The 20938-nt window shown below is 40.5% G+C and overlaps 2 protein-coding genes across 4 annotated transcripts in view; both read left to right on the top strand.

Annotated features, from left to right (window-relative positions):
• Nucleotides 1-14150, top strand: part of mark1 (MAP/microtubule affinity-regulating kinase 1) — a 58160-nt gene extending 44010 nt beyond the window's left edge. The window contains exons 12-19 of one of the 3 annotated variants that reach the window (XM_057847880.1): nt 2793-2946; nt 3026-3207; nt 4468-4559; nt 4624-4764; nt 5768-6019; nt 7344-7370; nt 11973-12017; nt 12334-14150. In XM_057847880.1, coding sequence (XP_057703863.1) covers nt 2793-2946; nt 3026-3207; nt 4468-4559; nt 4624-4764; nt 5768-6019; nt 7344-7370; nt 11973-12017; nt 12334-12679 — 1239 coding nt within the window. In that variant the 3' untranslated portion in view covers nt 12680-14150. The remainder of the gene's footprint in view (nt 1-2792; nt 2947-3025; nt 3208-4467; nt 4560-4623; nt 4765-5767; nt 6020-7343; nt 7371-11972; nt 12018-12333) is intronic. The other 2 variants (XM_057847881.1, XM_057847882.1) reach the window with 2 other exon arrangements.
• Nucleotides 14151-14282: 132 nt separating this feature from the next.
• On the top strand, nt 14283-19798 carry LOC130922804 (uncharacterized). Its single transcript, XM_057847884.1, has 3 exons — nt 14283-14690; nt 18583-18836; nt 18915-19798. The coding sequence occupies exons 1-3, from the start codon at nt 14624-14626 to the stop codon at nt 19257-19259; spliced, it is 666 nt and encodes a 221-aa protein (XP_057703867.1). The 5' UTR covers nt 14283-14623; the 3' UTR covers nt 19260-19798.
• Nucleotides 19799-20938: the final 1140 nt, after the last annotated feature.

Below are 20938 nucleotides of genomic sequence, written 5' to 3'. Positions count from 1 at the left end.
ATTCTAAATATCCATCCGGCCTTCACAGGTGTAGTTTTGGCTTAGCAAAGCAAAAGATAGTCTCTTAGGTGGTAGTCACATGATCTGCTCGAAAAATGATTTTGACCCATTATGAAATTCGTTGTAGGATTCTTGTTCATTTCATTAATTTTTGTTGTTTGTTTTATTGCTTTACAACTTTTATAGATAATATTTTAACAGCTAGGTCTTTATTTTAAAGGGGAAGTTCAGAATTTTTTACATTAGGCTTTATCTTGGAATTAGCAGGGGTTTATTTAGTCGTTGGAGTTGATTTGAACAAATTCCGTGCAGTTTGTCAATGATCTGTTAGTTTCAAGGCTCCAACTCCATCGACTAATTAAACCCCCGCTAACTCAAAGATTAAGCCTTGTGTGAAAAATTCAATTACATGTGATGACATTTTGTTGTCGTCATTTTTATGTTGAGGTAGCAAAAGGAGAAAAATTGGTAAAAAGTAACTGATAAGTTACTTTTAAAGTAACTTAGTTACTTTGATAATAAAGTAATCAATAAAAAAACTAGATTAATTTTTTGTAATCAGTAGGGTTATTCCGATCATGTTTTTTTGCTCCCGATCCGATCCCGATCGTTTTAGTTTGAGTATCTGCCGATCCTGATATTTCCCGATCCGATTGCTTTTTTTTTTTTGCTCCCGATCAATTCCAATCATTCCCGATAATTTTTCCCGATCATATACATTTTGGCAATGCATTAAGAAAAAAATGAATAAAACTCGGACGAATATATACATTCAACATACAGTACATAAGTACTGTATTTGTTTATTATAACAATAAATCCTCAAGATGGCATTTACATTATTAACATTCTTTCTGTGAGAGGGATCCATGGATCGGAAGACTTGTGACTTTGTATATTGTGACTAAATATTGCCATCTAGTGTATTTGTTGAGCTTTCAGTAAATGATACTGCAGTCATGCCCCAATGCATGATGGGAAGTGGAACCATGATGGGAAGTGGAACCATGACTGTGCGTCGTGCTACCAATGGATATATCTTCTCTGCTTTGGGAAATAACTTAAGGTGTTAAGACAAAGATCAATTGCCACCTTGCTTCCCCACATTGCTTCCCATGATATTTCTAATCATAGGGAGAGGGATTGCAAGGCTTTGGCCAATTGAAGAAAGGCTCCAAAGGCTGCCAAAATTCACTCGACTCATTTAGCGCTGCCTTATATCTCTCTATATAGGTAAAACAGTGTTATTACAGTTTGAGCGCGACAATGAGTGAGAGGGTCGTGCAGCGCATACATTAATTGCGTTAATTATTTTAAGGTGACACATTTTTTAATAAATTAATTGCCGCCGTTACCGGGATATTTTTGATAACTCTACTTTAAGCCTTAACTAAACACTCTGGATGAGTGTAACATATTATGTCTGTAACGTTAAATACAATTAGAAAACGATTTAATTTAAAAAATATATATATATATATATTTTTTTTTAAAAGGCATGGCTGATATTTTTTTGCTGATTCCGATACTTTGAAAATGACGTGATCGGACCCGATCAGGATCGATCGGGACATCTCTAGTAATCACACTGGGTGTCACCCACTCCAAATGGATAGGACGCTCAGTGGTGATAAACTCATGGAAGACCGGCGAGCATTCCTTTTTTACAGTGGCAAACGCCTCTGTTGGCCATCTTGGGTAGGGACATACAGTACACTGTATGCGGCTGGAAATTCAACTTGTAAAAGTAAATGTTGCGTGGCATTCTTTTTTAGTACTCAGCAATGATACCAATCCGTCATTATCAGTGTTGTTAATAACGGTGTTACAATATAACGGCGATACTAACGGCGTTATTTTTTTCAGTAGTCATTAATTTCATTAATTACTTTTCTCATCTTGGCAACACCGTTGCCGTTACTGAGGATGGAAAGGCATGGGTTACTATGCATTACTATAATGGTTGAATGACGCGAGAAAAGTCTGAGGGAGATGGACTGACCGAGACGACAGAGCAGGAGTGGGGAGGGGGAAAAAAAGTTGTGATGCCGAGCAAACGCGATGCTAGGTGGCTTCGATAATACCTGACTGTAGCCGATAGCCTACAAACTACACCCACATGATATGGTAGACATGGTAGATATCACATATATATAGAACTAGATGCGAAAAGACAGACACGACAGTGTTAGCAACATGTACAGTATAGGAACTAGATGCGTTCGTAAACAGCTGCCATCTTAAAGCAGTAGACTTCTTAGGAAGGCTGTGTTGTAGAGAACCTACCTAGCGAACCTAAATAACTTTTTATCCAAAATACTTCTAAATCGGCAAAATCTTGACTTGACTCTATCTTTAAATGATGAAACAGTTTTAAAACTTTCACATGTCGAAAGTAGAGAGATGGGAACTAATGCAATAATGGAAGCAATTTTAACAACTTTTAACGGTTGATTCAGGGTAAAGGGTAAATTAGGGTAAAGAATTGGGCTAGGGCCAATTGTCCCAAAAACCTTTTAAACTTCACATAGTTTGACCTGTGTTTTTTTTTTTTTTTTTTTTTGGGGGGGGACTATGAAAATTTTCACCAGTTACTTTACCAAGTAACTAATTACTCTTACATTCAGGAAATTCAGGTAACTGAGTTACTAACGCAATTATTTTTTAGAAGTAATTTGTAACTGTAATTAATTACTTTTTTAAAGTAAGATTAACAACACTGGTCATTATAGTGCCGTATTGGTATCAGTGAAACAATAATTTTACTTTATGAGCATGCCATTTCTTTTTAGTTTGAAGGGAGCGAACCCTTAACCAACAGCGTTCTGGCTCAGCGGCAGCGACCCACCAGCGACATCAACAACGGCTCCAGTATTTCCCCCGCTCATCCCAAAGTGACGCGCAGCATCTCGGCCAATCAAAAGCAGCGTCGCTATAGCGATCACGGTGGGGATGACTGCGCTGGTTTTTTGCTCGCTCGTGCCAAACCACGGTCCAGGTTTGACTCTAGTCTACCTCGTCTCAGTGGGCCCATCGGTGCCGCCGGCAGTGTCGTACACACGGCGCGGCCAGGCTTTGAGCGTGGAGAGCGACCACAGAGAGGAATGGGACGGAGCGCGCCGGTTGGAGCTAAGCACTTCCAAGGGAGACGTTCCCGCCTCGCCACTAGGAGTGCAGGAGAGGAAGAAAACAACAAGTAGTGTTGGGGTGAGTGCAGATGAAGTATTCCATCGTCATGTTTCATTGGCCCCTCCCAGTCAAGATGGATTGGATGTGTAGCGCTGTCAATGGCAATCAATCAATTAACATACAAAGTCAAGGAAATCAAACAAAAAAATGTTTATAGAAATTAGAAATGCAGGAATGCTTTAATACTGGTTGGTATCGAGCGAGTGTAAAGAATAATCTGGACTCGTGTTGAATTTGAGGCCATTTCAGAGTCACTGTTCGTTGATTTTTTCCATCATTCATATTGTCATTAGTAATTTCAGCTCACTTCTTGAATGACAATAAGTAATACACTCAACAATGCGAGGATTGTATAAAGCTTAGATTGGGAGGCACAGAGAAAGTACTGACACTAACAACAAGTAGTGGAAGACGAATTGATAACGTTTTGTGGATGCAACTTTCTCTTTCTTGTCTATCAATGTTCCCAAAGTATTTGTGTGGTCATATACAGTAGGCTAAGTTAAGACCGCAGGTCTTTGTGTACAATTCAAATTTTTCGTTCGTCGTGTCTGTTTTTTTTTTGGCGTCTCTGTTAAAACTGCCTCTTTCAATTGAGCCAGTTCAAGTATTGTAACTCCATTCCAACGCGCGCTGAGCAAACCGAGCCACATGTGCAGAAGCATCAAAAAAAGTGACTATAGATTCTGTCTCTACGTTATTCTAGGGTGACCATATTTTGATTTCCAAAAAGAGGACACAAATAATAGACATAAATAATCCCCGTTTACTCTTTTATTCAAAGTTTATATGTATGGATAGAACACATGCATGACGCACATACGGTTAGTTTTCAAGCCCGCCTCGCCTAAAAGCCAAGTTCAAGCTAGGCGTTAACGGTAATGCACAGCTCCATTGCTGCTGCTGACGTTATTGCCACATGAATTCCGATTTGGGAGAGAGTTCAGACTGCCCTCCGTTGGCCCACATTGGATTTGAAACCACATCCGTCAAGTTAATGCCTCACTGGAGTCGGAAAAACACAAAAAAAACTGGGATTTTTGCATTAGACCTGCGGTATAAACCTAGCCTTAGTTTGGACTCTTGAATACTGCGCCAAGATTCTCATCTTCATGAGCGCGTTAATGACGTCTTCGATTGTAGTTTACCATGCAGTGAGCGGGTTTACATTTTCTTGGTTGACCTCAACTGGAGTGTAATTGACAACTTGAAACACATCAACATTAGGCTGCCTAGAATGCATCATTTATACGTTGTGGCGTGCGTCTCTCGCCGCAGACCAACGGATCAATGACTCGCCGGAACACATACGTGTGCGAGCGCTCCTCCGCCGAGCGGTACTCGGCCATTCCCAACGGCAAAGACGGCAGGTAAGCCCGCTCGCCTTTCAAATGTTGTAGCAAAGGAGAGTCAACGTTGGCGCTGTGGTCCCAGTTTAACCGAGGTGTCGGGCAGTACCCCGTCCACGGCGGTGACCTCCACGCGGCCTCGTCACATCAAGTCCATGTCGTCTTCGGGACACCCCTCAAAGAGCACGCTGCCCCCCATTGATGACAACGCTGAACTAAAATCCAGGTTAGAGAAGCTCACCCGAAAAGATGACTTTTGTTCAACACAAACGATCATTTTGATATTCCACTCATTACCGATTGGTTTCATGACAAGTCGACTAATTGCTTCATACACAGTATAAGTATCGTCATTTACTTCCACTTGCCTTTCGCCGGAAATATGGATTGGAACCAGAAAAGAAGCGCTGAGAAAAGACTATCAATAATATGTCTAATGATAATAAGAGATTTTTTTTTAAAAGTCAAAAATCAAATGATTTGCACAAATTGCACTTAGTGTCAAATAATTTAACTGTCATTGTTTTCAAAGAGGAAAAAAAAATTTTTTTTTCAAATAAAAACAAAAATTGTAAATAAAAATGAATATTCACATTTTATATCCTCTGTTCTTTTTGTTAAAAAGCTTTTTCCCACAAAAACAATATTTAATGTGCAGTAAATCTTTTTTTAAACTAAAAATAAAAATCATTTTTGTTAGCGGTGAAAAAAACTATAAAATGTCTCATTATGCTTCTGTTTTTAAAAAATAAAAATATTACTTTACTGTTTCCCTTTTTTGATTTTTTTTTTGTAAACAAATAATGTAAACATTAATTAATATGAGAATATTCATGTCCTTTTTTTTTTGTTTTTTTTTGTGTCTTTTAAAATTGACTCATTGGCTGCCTTGACGGCGTTAGACATCCAATCCATTTTGACTTGTCGCCCCTCCCGGTCTAAATGAATTTGACATCTAGCGCCGTCAATGGGGCTGGAAGATGAATGTTTGCAAACATTTTTCCCAGTTGAAATGAATTGAACTTAAATGGCAGGCAATGAAAAAAAAAAAAGAAAGAAAGAAAGAAAGGACCGTATTTTCAGGACAATAAGTTGCACTTTTTAGTACAAAAATGACAGTAAGTGAAATGTTCAAGTATAACAACTTTTAGGATGGACTAAAAATTGGATTTTATCAAAATGGTGGATTGAGAGAGCCCAACCCGGCGTGTTGTCTTTGCCCTCGCCAGCTCATCTCCGAGGGGTCCCTCCACCTCCCCGTCGGCGCACAGTATTAGCACCCCCGAGAAGAACCGCTTCCCCCGGGGCACCAGCAGCCGCAGCACCTTTCACGGCGCACAGCTGCGCGACCGCCGCAGCGCCACTTACAACGGGCCGCCCGCCTCTCCCACGCTGTCCCACGACACGGGCGCCCTGGCGCAGCAGCGACGGGGCACCTCCACCGGCATCATCGGCAAAATCACCTCCAAGTTTGTCCGCAGGTGAGCGGCGACCGGCTTTCATTTTCGATCGATCGACCGACGATGACAGACACCCGATCACACCGTCGCTCTTTCAAAGCATTTAGCGCCAGTAGACGGTCGATACGTTTGAAGCAGGTTCGTACATTCTCCACCAACCTTCCCGCTTAAAACGGATCGGACGTCTACCGGCGATAAATTCACAGCGGAAGGATGACGGCAAAAGAAAATCTCATGTTTTTTCGTATTGAAGTCATATCGGGATTTGTTTGTTCGTTGATTCATCGCTGATTGTTTTTGCGATGAATCTTTTCATATTGAAATCATGTAGTTTACTGTATATGTTCCAGAAATCAGAGAATACTTAGGTTTTTTTTCATTCATCTGAATAAGTTTTGAAAAAGAATATTTATTGATAAGTTAAAATAAAATGGAAATGCTATATCTGAGAACTGATTGGACGGAACTGTACCCATTGAAATCAAATCATGAGGTTTAGTATGCCCTCTTTGCTATTTTTGGCGCTGTTAAAATGGCTGAGACAAAACGAAACTTCAAAAAGGTAACTGTAAGTGCTCATTTCTCATTAAAAACAATGTAACTTTAACATTAAAAATAACCAATCAAAGAATGAAATATCCCCGACCAAAAAATTGCACTCTGTTGCGGTATTTGAACTGAGTAAAAATCAGCGCAACACCAGGAGCAACGTGGGGCTCAGTATCTTGCTCAAGGATACATCAGGCTCAATTTTTTTTGTTTTTTGCCCAGCAGAAAAAAATGCGGGTCTGAAGGACCTAATGTCGTAATAATACAACTTTTCTCTCGTTATGTTACAATATGTTATGTATGGCTTGATTCTCGTCATATTTCATCCCCTAATATTTGGACTATTCCTTTTTTATTTCCTTTCTTTGAACCTTTGCAGACCGGATACTGTGGAAGGCTCTGGCAACTAAAGTTACATAACTGAGAATTGGATTGGCCGCTTCCTCATCTTTGCCGAAATCTGTCGCAGAAAAATCAAAGCGTCTTCTCTGTGGCGCCAAAATCTAGTCAAACTATCTAGTCTATCTAGTCAAACTGGTGAAATGACGTCCAGTGCATAGTTGTCCGTGGTGCTTCGACTGGCTACATTGATTTTGTACGGGAAGCAGTCGCGCGACAAGGAAAAAACACGGCCGGTCTGAACGTGGCATTAGACTGACCGATTCTTCTCTCAACAGATTAAAAAAAAAATTGGAGCGAGGTCTCGAAAATTGCTCCCACGCTGTACTCTGCCGTCGCGTCGTTCTTTTGCTTACATCATTTTCTTTTCTTTTGTCCTTCCCCGTCCCCGGCATAGAGCTCTGTCTTTCAGGTCCACTCAGAGGTAGGACAACATTTTGTGCCCCCCACCCCCTTGCCCCAACGGAGACCAATAAAGAGTTTGAATAACCCGGCCGAGCCCCACTCAAACACCTCCTTTGCCTTCTGACTAGGGTTGGGTATCGTTAAAGTGACGTCCGATTGTGAAAAGCAAACCAGATGTGGTTACGAAAGCAGTCAAGGATGACTACCGGCAACATCGAGGGCCAACAACGGCATGTTGCCGTGTTTATTGGTTGCCTTTTGTTTGTGTGTTGTTGTCATTTTTTGACTGCAAAGCGCACCTGACATCAAATTTGACAAGAACACTGCATTCGTTCACATACTGTATAAGTTCCAGGGATAATCCCACTAGCGTTGTCTTGATACTAACATTTTCAACTCGATATCGATACTGCAAAAAAACTCATTACCATTTTCGAGACTGTATGAATAAATAAAAATGAATTGATTTGTTTTTCTTTGAACAAGGGAAATACAAATGATTCTAATAATCGTTTGTACATTTGCTGCCATTCCTCCCACTTCAGATGAATTGGACATCTAGCACGCAATAGCAGCCGATGAGTTCCAAAATAAATGGCCAAGATACTACCAATTCGTTCATCAATGGTAGACGAATGAGCGAACATTAATTCGCTGCGATCCCCTCCACGCCAATGGCAGCCAATATATCCTCCATTGTTAGTTATCGAATCAAATTGACCCCATGACCATAAATTTCTGGGGACCCGCAGTCATGCAAAAATCATGTCAATAACTGAGCCTCGATACTTTTTCAATCCAATATTGTATCCAAAGGCAACATTTCAGTATCGATACATTTGACAGCCACACCAGAGGCATGCAGGTCAGCAGCCTTTAAAAAAAAAAAAAACTTTTACAGTATAAGCCACAGGTTTCAAAGCGGCGAGAGGGAAAGAGGGCAGACGCAGTGGTGTAGTTAGTTGGTCTTTTAGATCAGGGGTCCCCAACCTTTTTTGCACCACGGACCGGTGTTATTTGGGTCTTTTTTTTCACGGACCGGTGTTCTGACAAATTATGCAACCCATCAAAAATTTCAACGATGCGGTTCTGCGCATGCGCGTAACGTTAAACGTAGCCGCAAAATGCGCAAAAGGAGCGATTCCAAAGTAAACACTACAGACTTTCCTGAAAGAAAGGAATATTGACTTACGTTTGCTCATGGACTTGTAGAAAAGTTCTCCTCAGATACATCCTGCCATGTAAGCTGCACACAACAACTTCACACCGCTCTCACCATTAACGACTTCGCCTTGTCGTTACATATTAATTAAGAAGCCCGCTTCACAAAGATACGATGTTGGAAATTGTAGCAAGCTTTTCAATGCTCTTGTAGCGATGTCAGGATATTCCAGAATGACTTTAATCCAGAACCTCGGTAAAGTTGTTGTCTCAAATGTACGTTTAATAAGGTCGCCGTCATTTGCGATCTCTACAAGTTGATCTTCCTGTTGCTCAGACATGCTCGAATCACTCGGTTTATTCACAAACGGGTCACGAATCCACTCCTTCGCAGTTCATGGGTCTTCGAGGTTGTGGGCTCGTCAGGTGACCTTTTCGCCGTAAAAATATCTCCAAAGACATAAGTTTTCCAGTCATCTTCGCTCATGTAGGGGCTAATTATTTCCGGGAACAAATGTGCTGCGCCCGCGGCCTAGCAATACGTTATTATCGAGGACAAGCGCACATAGACATATACACAAACAAGATTTACTGCTAGCAGTCCAATCAATGGATTTCTATGACAACATTGTAATCTATCCCGTAGTATTATATCTAGAGTAGACAGGGATATTGGTGTGTTAAGCAGGGGCACAGGGTTAATTCAGCCAGAATGCGGTCGTTATTAAAATATTATTTCTGTGCGGCCCGGTAGCAAATGCGCCACGGACCGGTACCGGTCCGCGGCCCGGCAGATGGGGACCCCTGTTTTAGATGCTTCATGTTTTATTTGTGCTTACAATTTGCGCTAACTTGTAATTAGTATTATGAATGCATTTTAGTGTTTGAGTAGCAATGAGCGCGTAGGCTGCCAACGTTAACATTGTTGAATCTACATGGCAGAACAAATTGTTTTGTGTATTTTATTTCAAGACGGCACATTTGTTGTTTCACTTTTACACTCCCTTTGAGTTAACGTGGCTGATTGTGCCATATACTGTATATTCGAGTACGCACAGTATCCCTCTGGGAAAGATCCAGTCGTTTCAGAAAATGCAGTATACGGCTGCCGATTGGACAATGGCTCATCAAAACATTGTTTTCCTTCAAAAAAAGCTTTAAGTGATGCTTTTTGCTCCTCTTTTCATGAGGAAATGAAGTGTATCTCAGACAAAACTAGGGATACAGGTAGTCCCCGGGTTACGATGTACTCGACTTCTCAACACACATCTTAACAATCAAACACTTGACACAAAGCAATTGGTGTTCAAACGTCCATCTTGTTTCATCAATATGTAAATTTAGTAGATTAAATTAGCTTAATTTGCCTAACAAAAGTCCACTATCTTAAATTCTATGAATGCTAACCTATTTACAATTCTCATAGCAAATACATACACGTAAATCCACAAACTGTAGCTGTTAACTAAATTGCAAAAGCATACACAAACATATATTAGCTGAAACAAATTACAGCCTTAAGTGGGCCAAACCAGAGCGCAGCTATGCTTTATCCATGTTAATTTCGATTTACGCAGAAATTCGGTTTACATCGCTAGCTTAGGACTTGTTCATAACTCGGGGACTACCTGTATCTAAGAGAAGAGTCATAGCATTCAATCAGATAGTGGTGAAGCTGCCGTCTCTTTGGTACGAGTCCTTGAAATCCCTCAAAATGCTTGGATTTTACAGTTGTGTTTTCAAGGTTTGATAAATGCTTAAATTTTCCCTTAAAATGCTTGGATGTGTCATTTCCCAGCACCCTGTCTACAAATAGACATGATTTCATGAGGGAAAATCAATTTGCTTCATTGCCGCTCATTCTCAAGTTGCTTTGCCATTATGTCATATAAAGTCACATTGTAGCTCCCAAGAGTACAATGCATTTGAGTCCGTAGTTTGGAGTTAAATCAAGCCAAATAGTATACAAATAGAGTAGTATTTAAATGCGTGCATTTGCTGTGGTTTACTACTATACTATTATCGTCCTCTGTATGGCGACCTCCGCACCCCGTCTGCCATTCGCAGTTTAATCCGTCCATAAACCACTTGGCTCGGTTTGGTCGCCGTCACTAGGACTCGGCCTACTTGCCTGGATCTCCGTCAACTCCCCTCGTTGCACGATAAAATAGCTACTTATCTTATTGTATGTAGAGATCACGGAAGAGGCGAGACGGCGGGAACTGAATCGTTTTTTGGTTGTCGTCGTGAACTACGGTTCAACGCAACCCCCATGGTGATATCATTTAGCTAAGCAATTGGAGGAGTGAGAGCCATTTTCCAGTGTCCCAAACTTGGTAAACGGCAAATGGATTTATACTTGTATAGCACCTTTCCACCTTCAAGGCCCTCAAAGCGCTTTACAGTGCATCCCCACCACCTACTGGTGACACAACACCAGGAGCAACGTGGGGCTCAGTATCTTGCTCAAGGATACATCAGGCTCAAGGTTCATCAGGGCGGAGAATCGAATCCACAACCTCTGCGTTGGGGGATAACTACTCTACCACTGAGCCACGCCACCCCCTACTTAAAAAAAGCTTTTCCTCAGCCGTGACTTATGCGTCTCCGGCCACCGAACGGCAGGTTATCACGACGCGATCTCCTCCGTAATTGCTCAGACGTGCTCAGTGTTTGCCACAAAATGTTCACTGCCTCTGGGAGTGCACCCTTGCAGAGGGGTTTTGAATCGACACCTTTCAAACTAAATTTTGGAGCCTCTGGGGTCATGCGACATTTTGGAAGACGTTTGCCTATACTTGTCAGAAGGCACCAGATTTTATTTCTGCCTCAACGTTGAAATAAATACAAACATTGGGATAACAATTCAACGGTACTGGAAAATTGGTTTTGGAAGGCCTTAAAAAGTCCTTGAATTGATGATAAGGGTGTACGAACCTTGTGATCTACTTGCCGCCATTACCGTTTACTATTGGTTTACGAAAGAGCAAAAACAAGACTTTGAGCCATCTCAACAGCGATGACCTCTTCAGCTCCTGCTGACGTACGTCGCTAGACGTCCAATCCGCTTTAAGTGGTAGAGATTGGTTCATTCGTTGCTACCCTTCCGCTTCAAATGGATTGGACGTCTACTATTGATAAACTCATTGGTGGGAAGGGAAGGAGTTCCTTGGTCAGAAGAAGAACATGTTATTTTTTTAACTCATTGGCTGCCATTGACAGACAGCACATAGCAGGAATAACGGGTTTCGGTACCCAACCCTACTACTGACACCTGCTGTAGTGCTCATTGGTTTTGCCCCCCTCCTTTGTGTGCTCACCCAGCCGGGAGTGTGGATTCTTTCCTGGCATGACGCCTGAAGCCCCTGGCTGTGTCGCACCGATCACGATGATAATGATGATGATAATGATGATGGCGGCGGGAGTAACAATCTCATTGTTATTCCTGCTTTGATTTCAGGGTGCCCAGTGAGGGAGAGGCCAGTGCCAGGACAGAAACACCCAGGTGAGGATTCAACCGTAAAGAAGTAAAAAATAAGAGCTTTCTGAGAGTGTCTTCTAACTTCTTGGCTGCCGTTGATAGACGTCCAATCCGTTTGAACTGGGAGGGACAGATTTTTGCAAATATCTTCTTTTGCTTTGTTACTGCAGTCGGAGCATACTTACGGTTTATTTTTTTATGAAAAGGATGATTCTTTTAAAATATATATGATAATGATATGATAAAAAGAAAAAGCTATTTTTTCAAGTGAAGCCAATTACCGAAACGGTTGTATAGCGGACGGGCCGCAGTTGAACATGTCTCTTCGTGCACCATGCAGGAGCGCGTCAGGTGATCCCAAGGAGGAAGCGGGTCGAGACTCCAAACCTCGCTCTCTGCGCTTCACCTGGAGCATGAAGACCACCTCCTCCATGGAGCCGTCGGAGATGATGCGCGAGATTCGCAAGGTTCTGGACGCCAACAGCTGCGACTACGAGCAGCGTGAGCGCTTCCTCCTCTTCTGCGTGCATGGCGACGCGCGCCAGGACAACCTGGTCCAGTGGGAGATGGAGGTGTGCAAGCTGCCTCGCCTCTCCCTCAACGGCGTGCGCTTCAAGAGGATATCAGGCACGTCCATCGCCTTTAAGAACATCGCCTGCAAAATTGCCAACGAGCTCAAACTGTGACGCCAACCGAGCTGCGCCGCGCCTCATCTCGTCACTGGATTCACCACGGCAATACTGGCCATGAATGTATCGACGCAGACGTCTTTTCCTTTCAAACTCTCCGTCCGGTATGCAGCTGAACACCCTGCAATAATTTTTTTTTGTGGTGGGGGGGAGGTTTCTTTTCTAAACGACTACTAGCAGATCTTACGCCGAATAACTCAAACTAGCCGCTTTTCCCATGCACCTGTGTTCCGTGCGTATAGAGAGCAGGCTGGAGCGCATACTAAAAACTGTTTAAAAAAAAAAAAAAAAAATTGTACTGTATGCATAACATCTGCAGGTACTGTATATTGATTTTTCTGTTGTGTACAGATTTTCTTTCATGGGAGTTTTTTTTTTTCTTTCTCGGTGATGTCTCTTAGAGCATGATCATCTACCACGGAGTACAGTATTAAGAGAAAAAGGTCCACGAGAATGAAGTCCTAATAATATGAGTCTGTCATATTTTAAGTCCTATTAATAGAATGTTTAGGTTTTTGGTTTGACGAGATTTAAGCCATAATATTATGAAACATATAACGAGATTTAAATCATACTATGAGAATAAAGTCATCCTCCAAGAAAGGGGATTGCTGTTCTTATTCTCTTAATATATTGACGTGAATCCCTATTATATACGCATACACTACGAGATGTAAGTTGTAGTATTACATTTAATTCATAATATTATAAGATTGAAGTCATACGTCCTAATATGACGAGTCATAGTATGACGAGAACAGTCATTACGAAAATGGAGTCATATTACGAAAATACTACATGAAAGGTGTTTGTCGTATTCCGTCTTTATCAGTAGTAGTCTTGTAATATAACAACTCGTAAATATTACGACATGTGACTTGAATCTCCTAACAATACGACTATTCTTGTGGGCCTTTTTTTTCTCGTCTACTCCGTCGTAATGTTTTTTTTTTAAGCCACCATTTTGAGAATAGCCTTTTGGATTTTTATTTAAAGAGCACTAAATTATTTTGCGGAATATGAAAGGGAGTTGTTCCCTAGACTTTTGCGTTTAATTTCATTTGCCTACGAAGGAAATGAGGAAGAAAAAAAAAGTTGCACCACATAGTAGTAAAACTGAAAATGTGTTCACTTTATTTTCTCTGGGCAGCAGCAGTTGTTGCTCTTTGCACAAGCTTTCTCAGTATGACACATGATGCACCTGTTGTTTCTCCCTCCTTTTCACAATAAGATTTGCTCGTCCTCAGTTCAAAGTTCACCGAGAAGCATGAGAAGTCAAAGAAGCAAACGTTGGTCCCGACATCTCTGCCGGTGTGATACTCGCCTTCCGGCGTTTAGTTTTTTGTTGTTGTTGTTGTTCATCAAGCAAATGTTATTGTATTTATTCCATTACATTGTAATGTGCTGCTTTGTAGAAATCAGGTGTGCACTTTGTCGGAGAAAATAAAAAGGATTTTATTTGTTTGTATTCATTTCATTTCATTGCTGAGAACAAAATTAATTGGAAAAGTGTATTCCTTTAAGGAAATATTTATTTTGAATGATTACCATTTTAACGGTGATAGACTCGACTAGTGATAGTTTTACTTTAGTTTTTTAAAAGCCGCGTTATCTGATGTCCATTATTGTCTATAGCACTGAAAGAGTTCATCTAAAGCCCTGACCTACATTTATCACTGAAAGTGTGAAGAAACATTCCCAGAAATCGTGATTCATTGCTGAAACAATTGTTCATTGTATGTAGTACCGGGATTCGCCTGTGGTGGCACTGCAGCGTGGAATCCTGCGGCGGCACTAACACTGTTCAAAACTACAAAAGAAAAAAGTACCCAAAAAAATGTCATTCGACTTTATTTATTGTGGCGAATAAAGGACATTTGTAAGACACGTTACATTTGGAGAGAAGTTAACAAAGTAAGACGGAAAAAGTTTTGCGTTTGCATGTCAGTAGACCGCCATTTTGGATGGACGTACGGTACACCGTCATTGACAAATTTACAACTCGAAGGTAAGGCAACATGTTTTCCAGGGATTTAATGGATTCATTTATGAGGAAAAATATCCAAATACAATTTCTTAAATTGTGCTCATGACTGAAAATGAACACTTAAGCAGCCAATAAATGAGGTAAACTGCTGTAACTCGGAGCTTTTAAACGGCTCACTCAAAAAAAAAATGTTTCTGTTTATACTAAAGGTTCAACAGACGATATGGTGATATTTTTTTACCTGTCCAATTCAGCTGCTTAGCCACAGAGAATGAAAGTCTGGGTGTCCTTGTAGACCGAACCGTTTCAATGTGCCACGTGGGAGTGGTATGGGGCGCCGTTTGTAAAGCAGCACATGCTCAAAATTACAACAACATTTTCTCACATTTAGCGCCACATAGTGCTTAAAATGGTCTGAAATTTTTAGAGTCACTTTTTTGTTGTTGCACATTTACAACATTATTTAGCAACTTAAATATTTATTTTAAATAAGTTTTGGACCTGATTGTTTAAATCTTAAACTAATATCCTAAAAAATAAAAATTAAATCAGGAAACGGTTGGAACTAAATATTTAGCTTAATATGCAAATTCACATGACGGGAGACCGGAAGTACTAGCTAAATAAATGCTGGTGGAGCAGCTCAGACTGTTACGTTGCTTAAAAATGAATAAAACCTACTCAACGGTGGCAGTCCGCTCTTGGACATGAGTCATTGTGATAATAACAATATACAAGTAAAATACATATTTAGGAGAAACTATTTAAAGAGTATTTTGTGTGCTCCAGCTTTTATTTTGTTACTTCCGGTCTCCGGTCATATGAATTTGCATATTAAGCTAAATATTTAGTTCCAACCATTTCCAGATTGAGCATTTAGGATATAGGATATAAATTTAAGATTTAAATTAAATATTTAGTTCTCGATTTAAACAATCAGGTCCAAAACTTCTTATTTAAAAATAAACATTTGAAGAGCATACGACAGGAGGAAAAAAAAGTCTTAAATGGCATTATTATGTGAATTAGAATCATATTTTGAGACGATTCGACTATATACAACAATTTAGCAAAGCGCAGATGACGAGAAATTAGTCTTTTAATCTGCCTGTTAGCCACGCCTACCATTATAGGGCTTTAGCGTCCCCAACAGGTGGACGACGTCAGCGGTAGACTGGGCTCATCGGTTTTACTATTCAGCCCATTGAGGGGGAATTATTCAGAATGAGGAAAACGCGACGAAGAGAGCCGCAAAATGTCATTGTTTCAGTCTCTCTACTCCAATATTTTTACTGGATATTCTTTTTATCCAAGTATTTTCCCCAATAGCTATATAAATGGCTTGAGAAGGACCAGTCAGCCCGTCGAGGGGGAACTATTCACAACGAGGAAAACGCTATGAAGAGAGCTGCAAAATGTCATTGTTTCTGTCTCTTTCCTTCAATATTTTTACAGGATATTCTTTTTATCCAAGTATTTTCCCCAATTGCTAAATAAATGGCATGGTCATGACAAATAACAGTCTTGTGCTAAATGGAATATGAAATAATAAAAATGCATTTATTCAGGACGACATGGCAAAATTACTCCATAATGGTCAAAACTGTCGACTTCACCTTTACTTTCGCACCTCCCAAACGATATTTTATGACACCTAAATCGGACATTTGTCATTTCCCTTCCCCGGCTTCGGAGAATGTAAACAAACCAAAAGGCGTGACAGCTAGCCAACATGCTAACCCGAACCGAGAGATGTTTCAAAGTTTTCGAAGCGGAAAATCACACATAACTCGCCTCAATTATTTGACATGACGACTGGGTTGTCGATTGTCTTCACGGATCGGCAAACCGCCCGGCGGAGAGCAATTTACAGTTCGTTCCCCGGAGGAGGGTGGCTGCAGTTGTTGTGCAGCTAACGTGGTGCTAATGTGCACGAGGAGAGCTTTTTACATGCCTATCAATGATCAAACGTAAGTAGTCCTTTATTTAAAGAAAGTTTGTAGTGTTTACTTTGTAATCGCTGTATTCGTATTTGACATAATACAAAACAAGATGTTTACTCACTTCCTCGTAAGTCCAATGGTCCCACAGTAAATATCCACGGTGAATGGGAACCTTTTGAAACTCCAAAAAGGCGCATACGCCTCTCCCTCATACAGAATGATTTTTCTGCAGCCGTTTGGCTGGCGTGATGCGAAAAATAAACGTATTAATCCGCAAAATCAGCTGAATCCTTCGTCCTCATACACAACAGTACGCTGTATAGTGAAGAGGACGTCTTCTACCGTACACATCACAGCGCCCTCCTCCTCATTGCAAGACCGAAGCCGGAAGTCACTCATTTTCATGGCGCGGGATTAAAAAAACTAAATAAATATAGCGATCGCTTCCACACACATCCAAGCGGTCCATATCATTCAGGAGCATAAAATACCGCGTGTATTATGAAATTAACATGCTTTTTCGTGTCGCATGCACTATAAGTTGCTAAATAATGTAAATGTGCAAAAAAAAAAGTGACTAAAAATTTCACACCACGTTTTAAACACTGTGTGGCGCTAAATGTGAGAAAATGTCGTAATTTTGAGCATGTGCTGCTTTACAAACGGCGCCCCATAGTGTGGTTCATATTTTTATTATATGGCGAAAGCAGCGGAGAGGAAGGTGTTTGGGAGGGACAGAGCGATAGGAAGCAGACAGACGAGGAGAAGACAAACAACATAAAACATCTTATGACAGATGTCATTTAGTGTCATCCGGCAAATTTTGTCACTAACTCCATTTATGCCCAGTTGAGATCTTTTACATCCATTCAAAAGTGAGATAATTTACCGGATGACACTAAATGATATCTGTCATAAGCATTCATTAATGCTCATGACAGTGTCATGTTAAAAAAATAAATAAAGTCCGATTCTTAGATTATTTGCGATTCGGTTGTGGAAGATTCGAGAACGATTCACAAACATCCATGTTCCAGTTATTTAAATATGTCAAGTAAAGTGGAACTAAAACACAGTCAACGCGGTCTTCGGGACACAATGAGGAACGGACCGAGAGTACACATTCACAACTCATGCCGCTAGATACAAAACATACAAGCATGGCTGACCCATAGACTTCAAAATATATTGACATGACACATTGGGCATTCACTGTGTCAAGCCTTCCCGTAGGGGGCTGGACCAAACTCCACTTCATTTAGTCGTAGTCAGTCGCAGACAGCACATGCTGCAAGCCCAAGCCGGATTTTTGATAAAGTACGAAAGCTGTACCGCATACAAACGGGAAGGATTGTCTCAGGAGTAATTTATTCGAGGATTCAATGTAATTATTATATTTTTCGTACCATGTATGCATTTTGAAACGTTGTGGGAAAAAAATAATGGGAAAAATTACCTGCCACAGCATTTGCATTATACCTCACAATATTTACGTAAAATAACTGCCAACTGCCCTTTTTTTTTTTTTTTTTTGCTTTAAACCAAGAATCGAGACTGTTTTACGTCCATATCTATAAAGAATTCAGTGATTTAAGCATTTATTCACAAGAATTTTCAACGGAAAAAGCTCTTCGTGTACACGTGGCGTGTGCTAATTTACCTAACTGACTCGCCTCTTAGTTCGCAATATTTACGCAAAATAAATGCTAACTGTGTGTTTTTTTTTCTTTTAATCAAGAATCAAGACTGTTTTACGTCCATATCTATTAAGAATTCAGGGATTTAAGCATTTATTCACAAGAATTTTAAACCGAAAAAGCTCTATATTTTGCTACGGTGGCCATGTTGGATTTTGTATACATTTATTTTTTATATTTCGGCGTCCTTAATAAAACAGTCAGCTTTTACGTGTTTTATTTTATGTAACATTTCAATGTAATGACTTTCAATGAAATACCATGGGGAGAAAGTGTTGGGTTGTGGGCTGCAAGACCGGATACCTGTCCCACCACGCAGCCGTCCAGGAGCAGGCAACCTAGGGGACGCCACTGAGTCTTCACAAACTGTGGTCCTTAAGGGCAAAACCTTTTCCTACACCAACCCCTACACCGACGGCAACAAGCATATCTTCATCTACTTTGACCCCGTACACCTTTGGAAGAACATCTACAGCAGCTTCCACAGCAACGCCTGTATGGTGCTGACCAGGTGTCCTGGGGCTGAAGTAAGTGGCCAGTATTATTCACTTTATGAAAAAGATTAATCAAAACACCTATCTTTCTAAAACGAACATGTTTTTTAGGAGCCTGAGAGGATGAGGACGGCCCTATTCTCGAGCTGGAAGGTGCTGGCCAGGTGGGAGAACTACAAGTCTGTCAAGGCCAGCTACAAGTTTACCCAGAAGGTGCTGGCGCGCTCTTCGATCGAGAAGCAGAGCATCGGGCTCATCATGGCGGTCGTCAACCACAACACGGTCACCAGGCTGAGGCTCCTCGCCATGACCAGGGTCAAGGAGGAACACAGCCGACATCCTGTAGATGTTCCAGAAGACAAGGGAGAGCTGGAGATGGGCCGGGCGGTCCTCAAGGGCCATCTCTCCCCATGGCCCACATGGCATCCTTTGGAATGTTACTGTGGGACTCCCTGATGTGCAGGAAGCACAAGAGCACCTGCTGGAGTTCCTGGCGGTCCCCCTTCAACTTTTCTGGTGCGAACTTCTCCAAGGATGTGACTTCAGAAGCGAGGAAGAACAAGGCCTTTGAGTGGCCGACCGACAGGAAAAGGAGCAGAGTCAAGGAGGGCAGAAAGGAGATGGCGAGGAACGGGGACTTGTACAAGTCGAGGAAGCTGACCAGAAAACGCAAGGCATAGAAAAAGGCTATGTGATTGTTGAAAGACGAGGCTCACATCCTGGTAACACCACAACGATTGTTTGCACTGCCTGAATTATAAGACTACCTAATACCCATTTCATATTTATGTTTATTTAGATTTCATACTTTATACTTGCAAGTCACTTTGAGATTTTAACTAACAGTATCTTACCCTGCACTGTAAAGGGGGATGCTCCACAATTTCATTGTACAACTGTATAATGACAATAAAGGGCTATTCTATTCTATAATAAGTTGTGATTGTATATATAATTTAGGGCTGTCCCAAACGACTAATTTTCTCCCGATTAGTCAGCCGACTATTTTTACGATTAGTCGACTAATCTAATAATTTTTTTTTTTTTTTTTACTAATTTAGCAATGAAATTTTTGTTGACGCTTATCAATTCACAAAAAACATATTGGAACACTCAAATCATTTATCAAAGTACAAATAAACACGTAAATAACAATAATAAATCACAAATAAACAATGAGTTCAAATGCTGATAGAATTAACTAGAATCCCGATGGAAAAGATGGTCTCTTAAACTGATGTTTTACAACTTTTATTCCATCCTTGATGTAAACACACTGTAAGAGCTACGGTGCACACAAATAAAGCAACACAATTAGAAATTAACAAAAACTTTTCACCTTTTTCCTTTTAAACCTTATTTATATATCAATGAATTGCCTATATGAATTGCCTTTACCTTATTACCTTATCATTGACAATCTCTCCCTTGAGTGCAATCACTGTATATACTGTATATATTTATGACCTTTTAACCTTATATAATTTTCTATACCATAAAATAAACCATAACATGAAATAAACCTTTCAATTAGCATTAAGAACAATACTAATAGCACTTATAGGCCCATTGTCAATGAAACATTATTATTTAGTAAGGCGACAGCACCCTCTGGTGTACAAAAAATGAAGAAAAAAAAATTACAAACTGCGTTAAGGCGCTTGAGTTGTTTATTCACCGCCGACGTGCAGCCAAGCATGTCACTGAAGAGACAGGACAGAAGAGTGTACTCTCCTTTGTTTCTTTGAAATAAGTCAATGTTTTGGACACTCTGGTGCGCTTTTTTTTGGCTTTTTGCCGCTTTCCCCGCTTGCAAACAGAGCATCCGACATTCTAACTTTCCAAGCATATATTTTTTTAACCCTTCATTAACCGTCGACGGGATGTTGTGCTCGTCGACGGATTTACGTAATCGATGACGTCGACTATGTCGACTAGTCGGGACAGCTCTAATATAATTTATTAGTAATCTATTTATAAAATATTTATTATTGATTCTGCATGTTTTCCTCAAATATTAAGTTTCTGATGTGAAAATTGAGTGATTTATTAGCTGTTGAAAAGTTGCAGTAAAAAAAAAAAAAAAGTTCCTATTTTGGGCAAAAACTTATATGTTAAATATTGCTATTGATCCT

Source organism: Corythoichthys intestinalis, chromosome 10 (genome assembly GCF_030265065.1).
Source record: "Corythoichthys intestinalis isolate RoL2023-P3 chromosome 10, ASM3026506v1, whole genome shotgun sequence".
Lineage (NCBI taxonomy): Eukaryota > Metazoa > Chordata > Actinopteri > Syngnathiformes > Syngnathidae > Corythoichthys > Corythoichthys intestinalis.
Note: the sequence above shows the minus strand (reverse complement) of the source record. Positions and strands in the feature narration are given on the sequence as shown.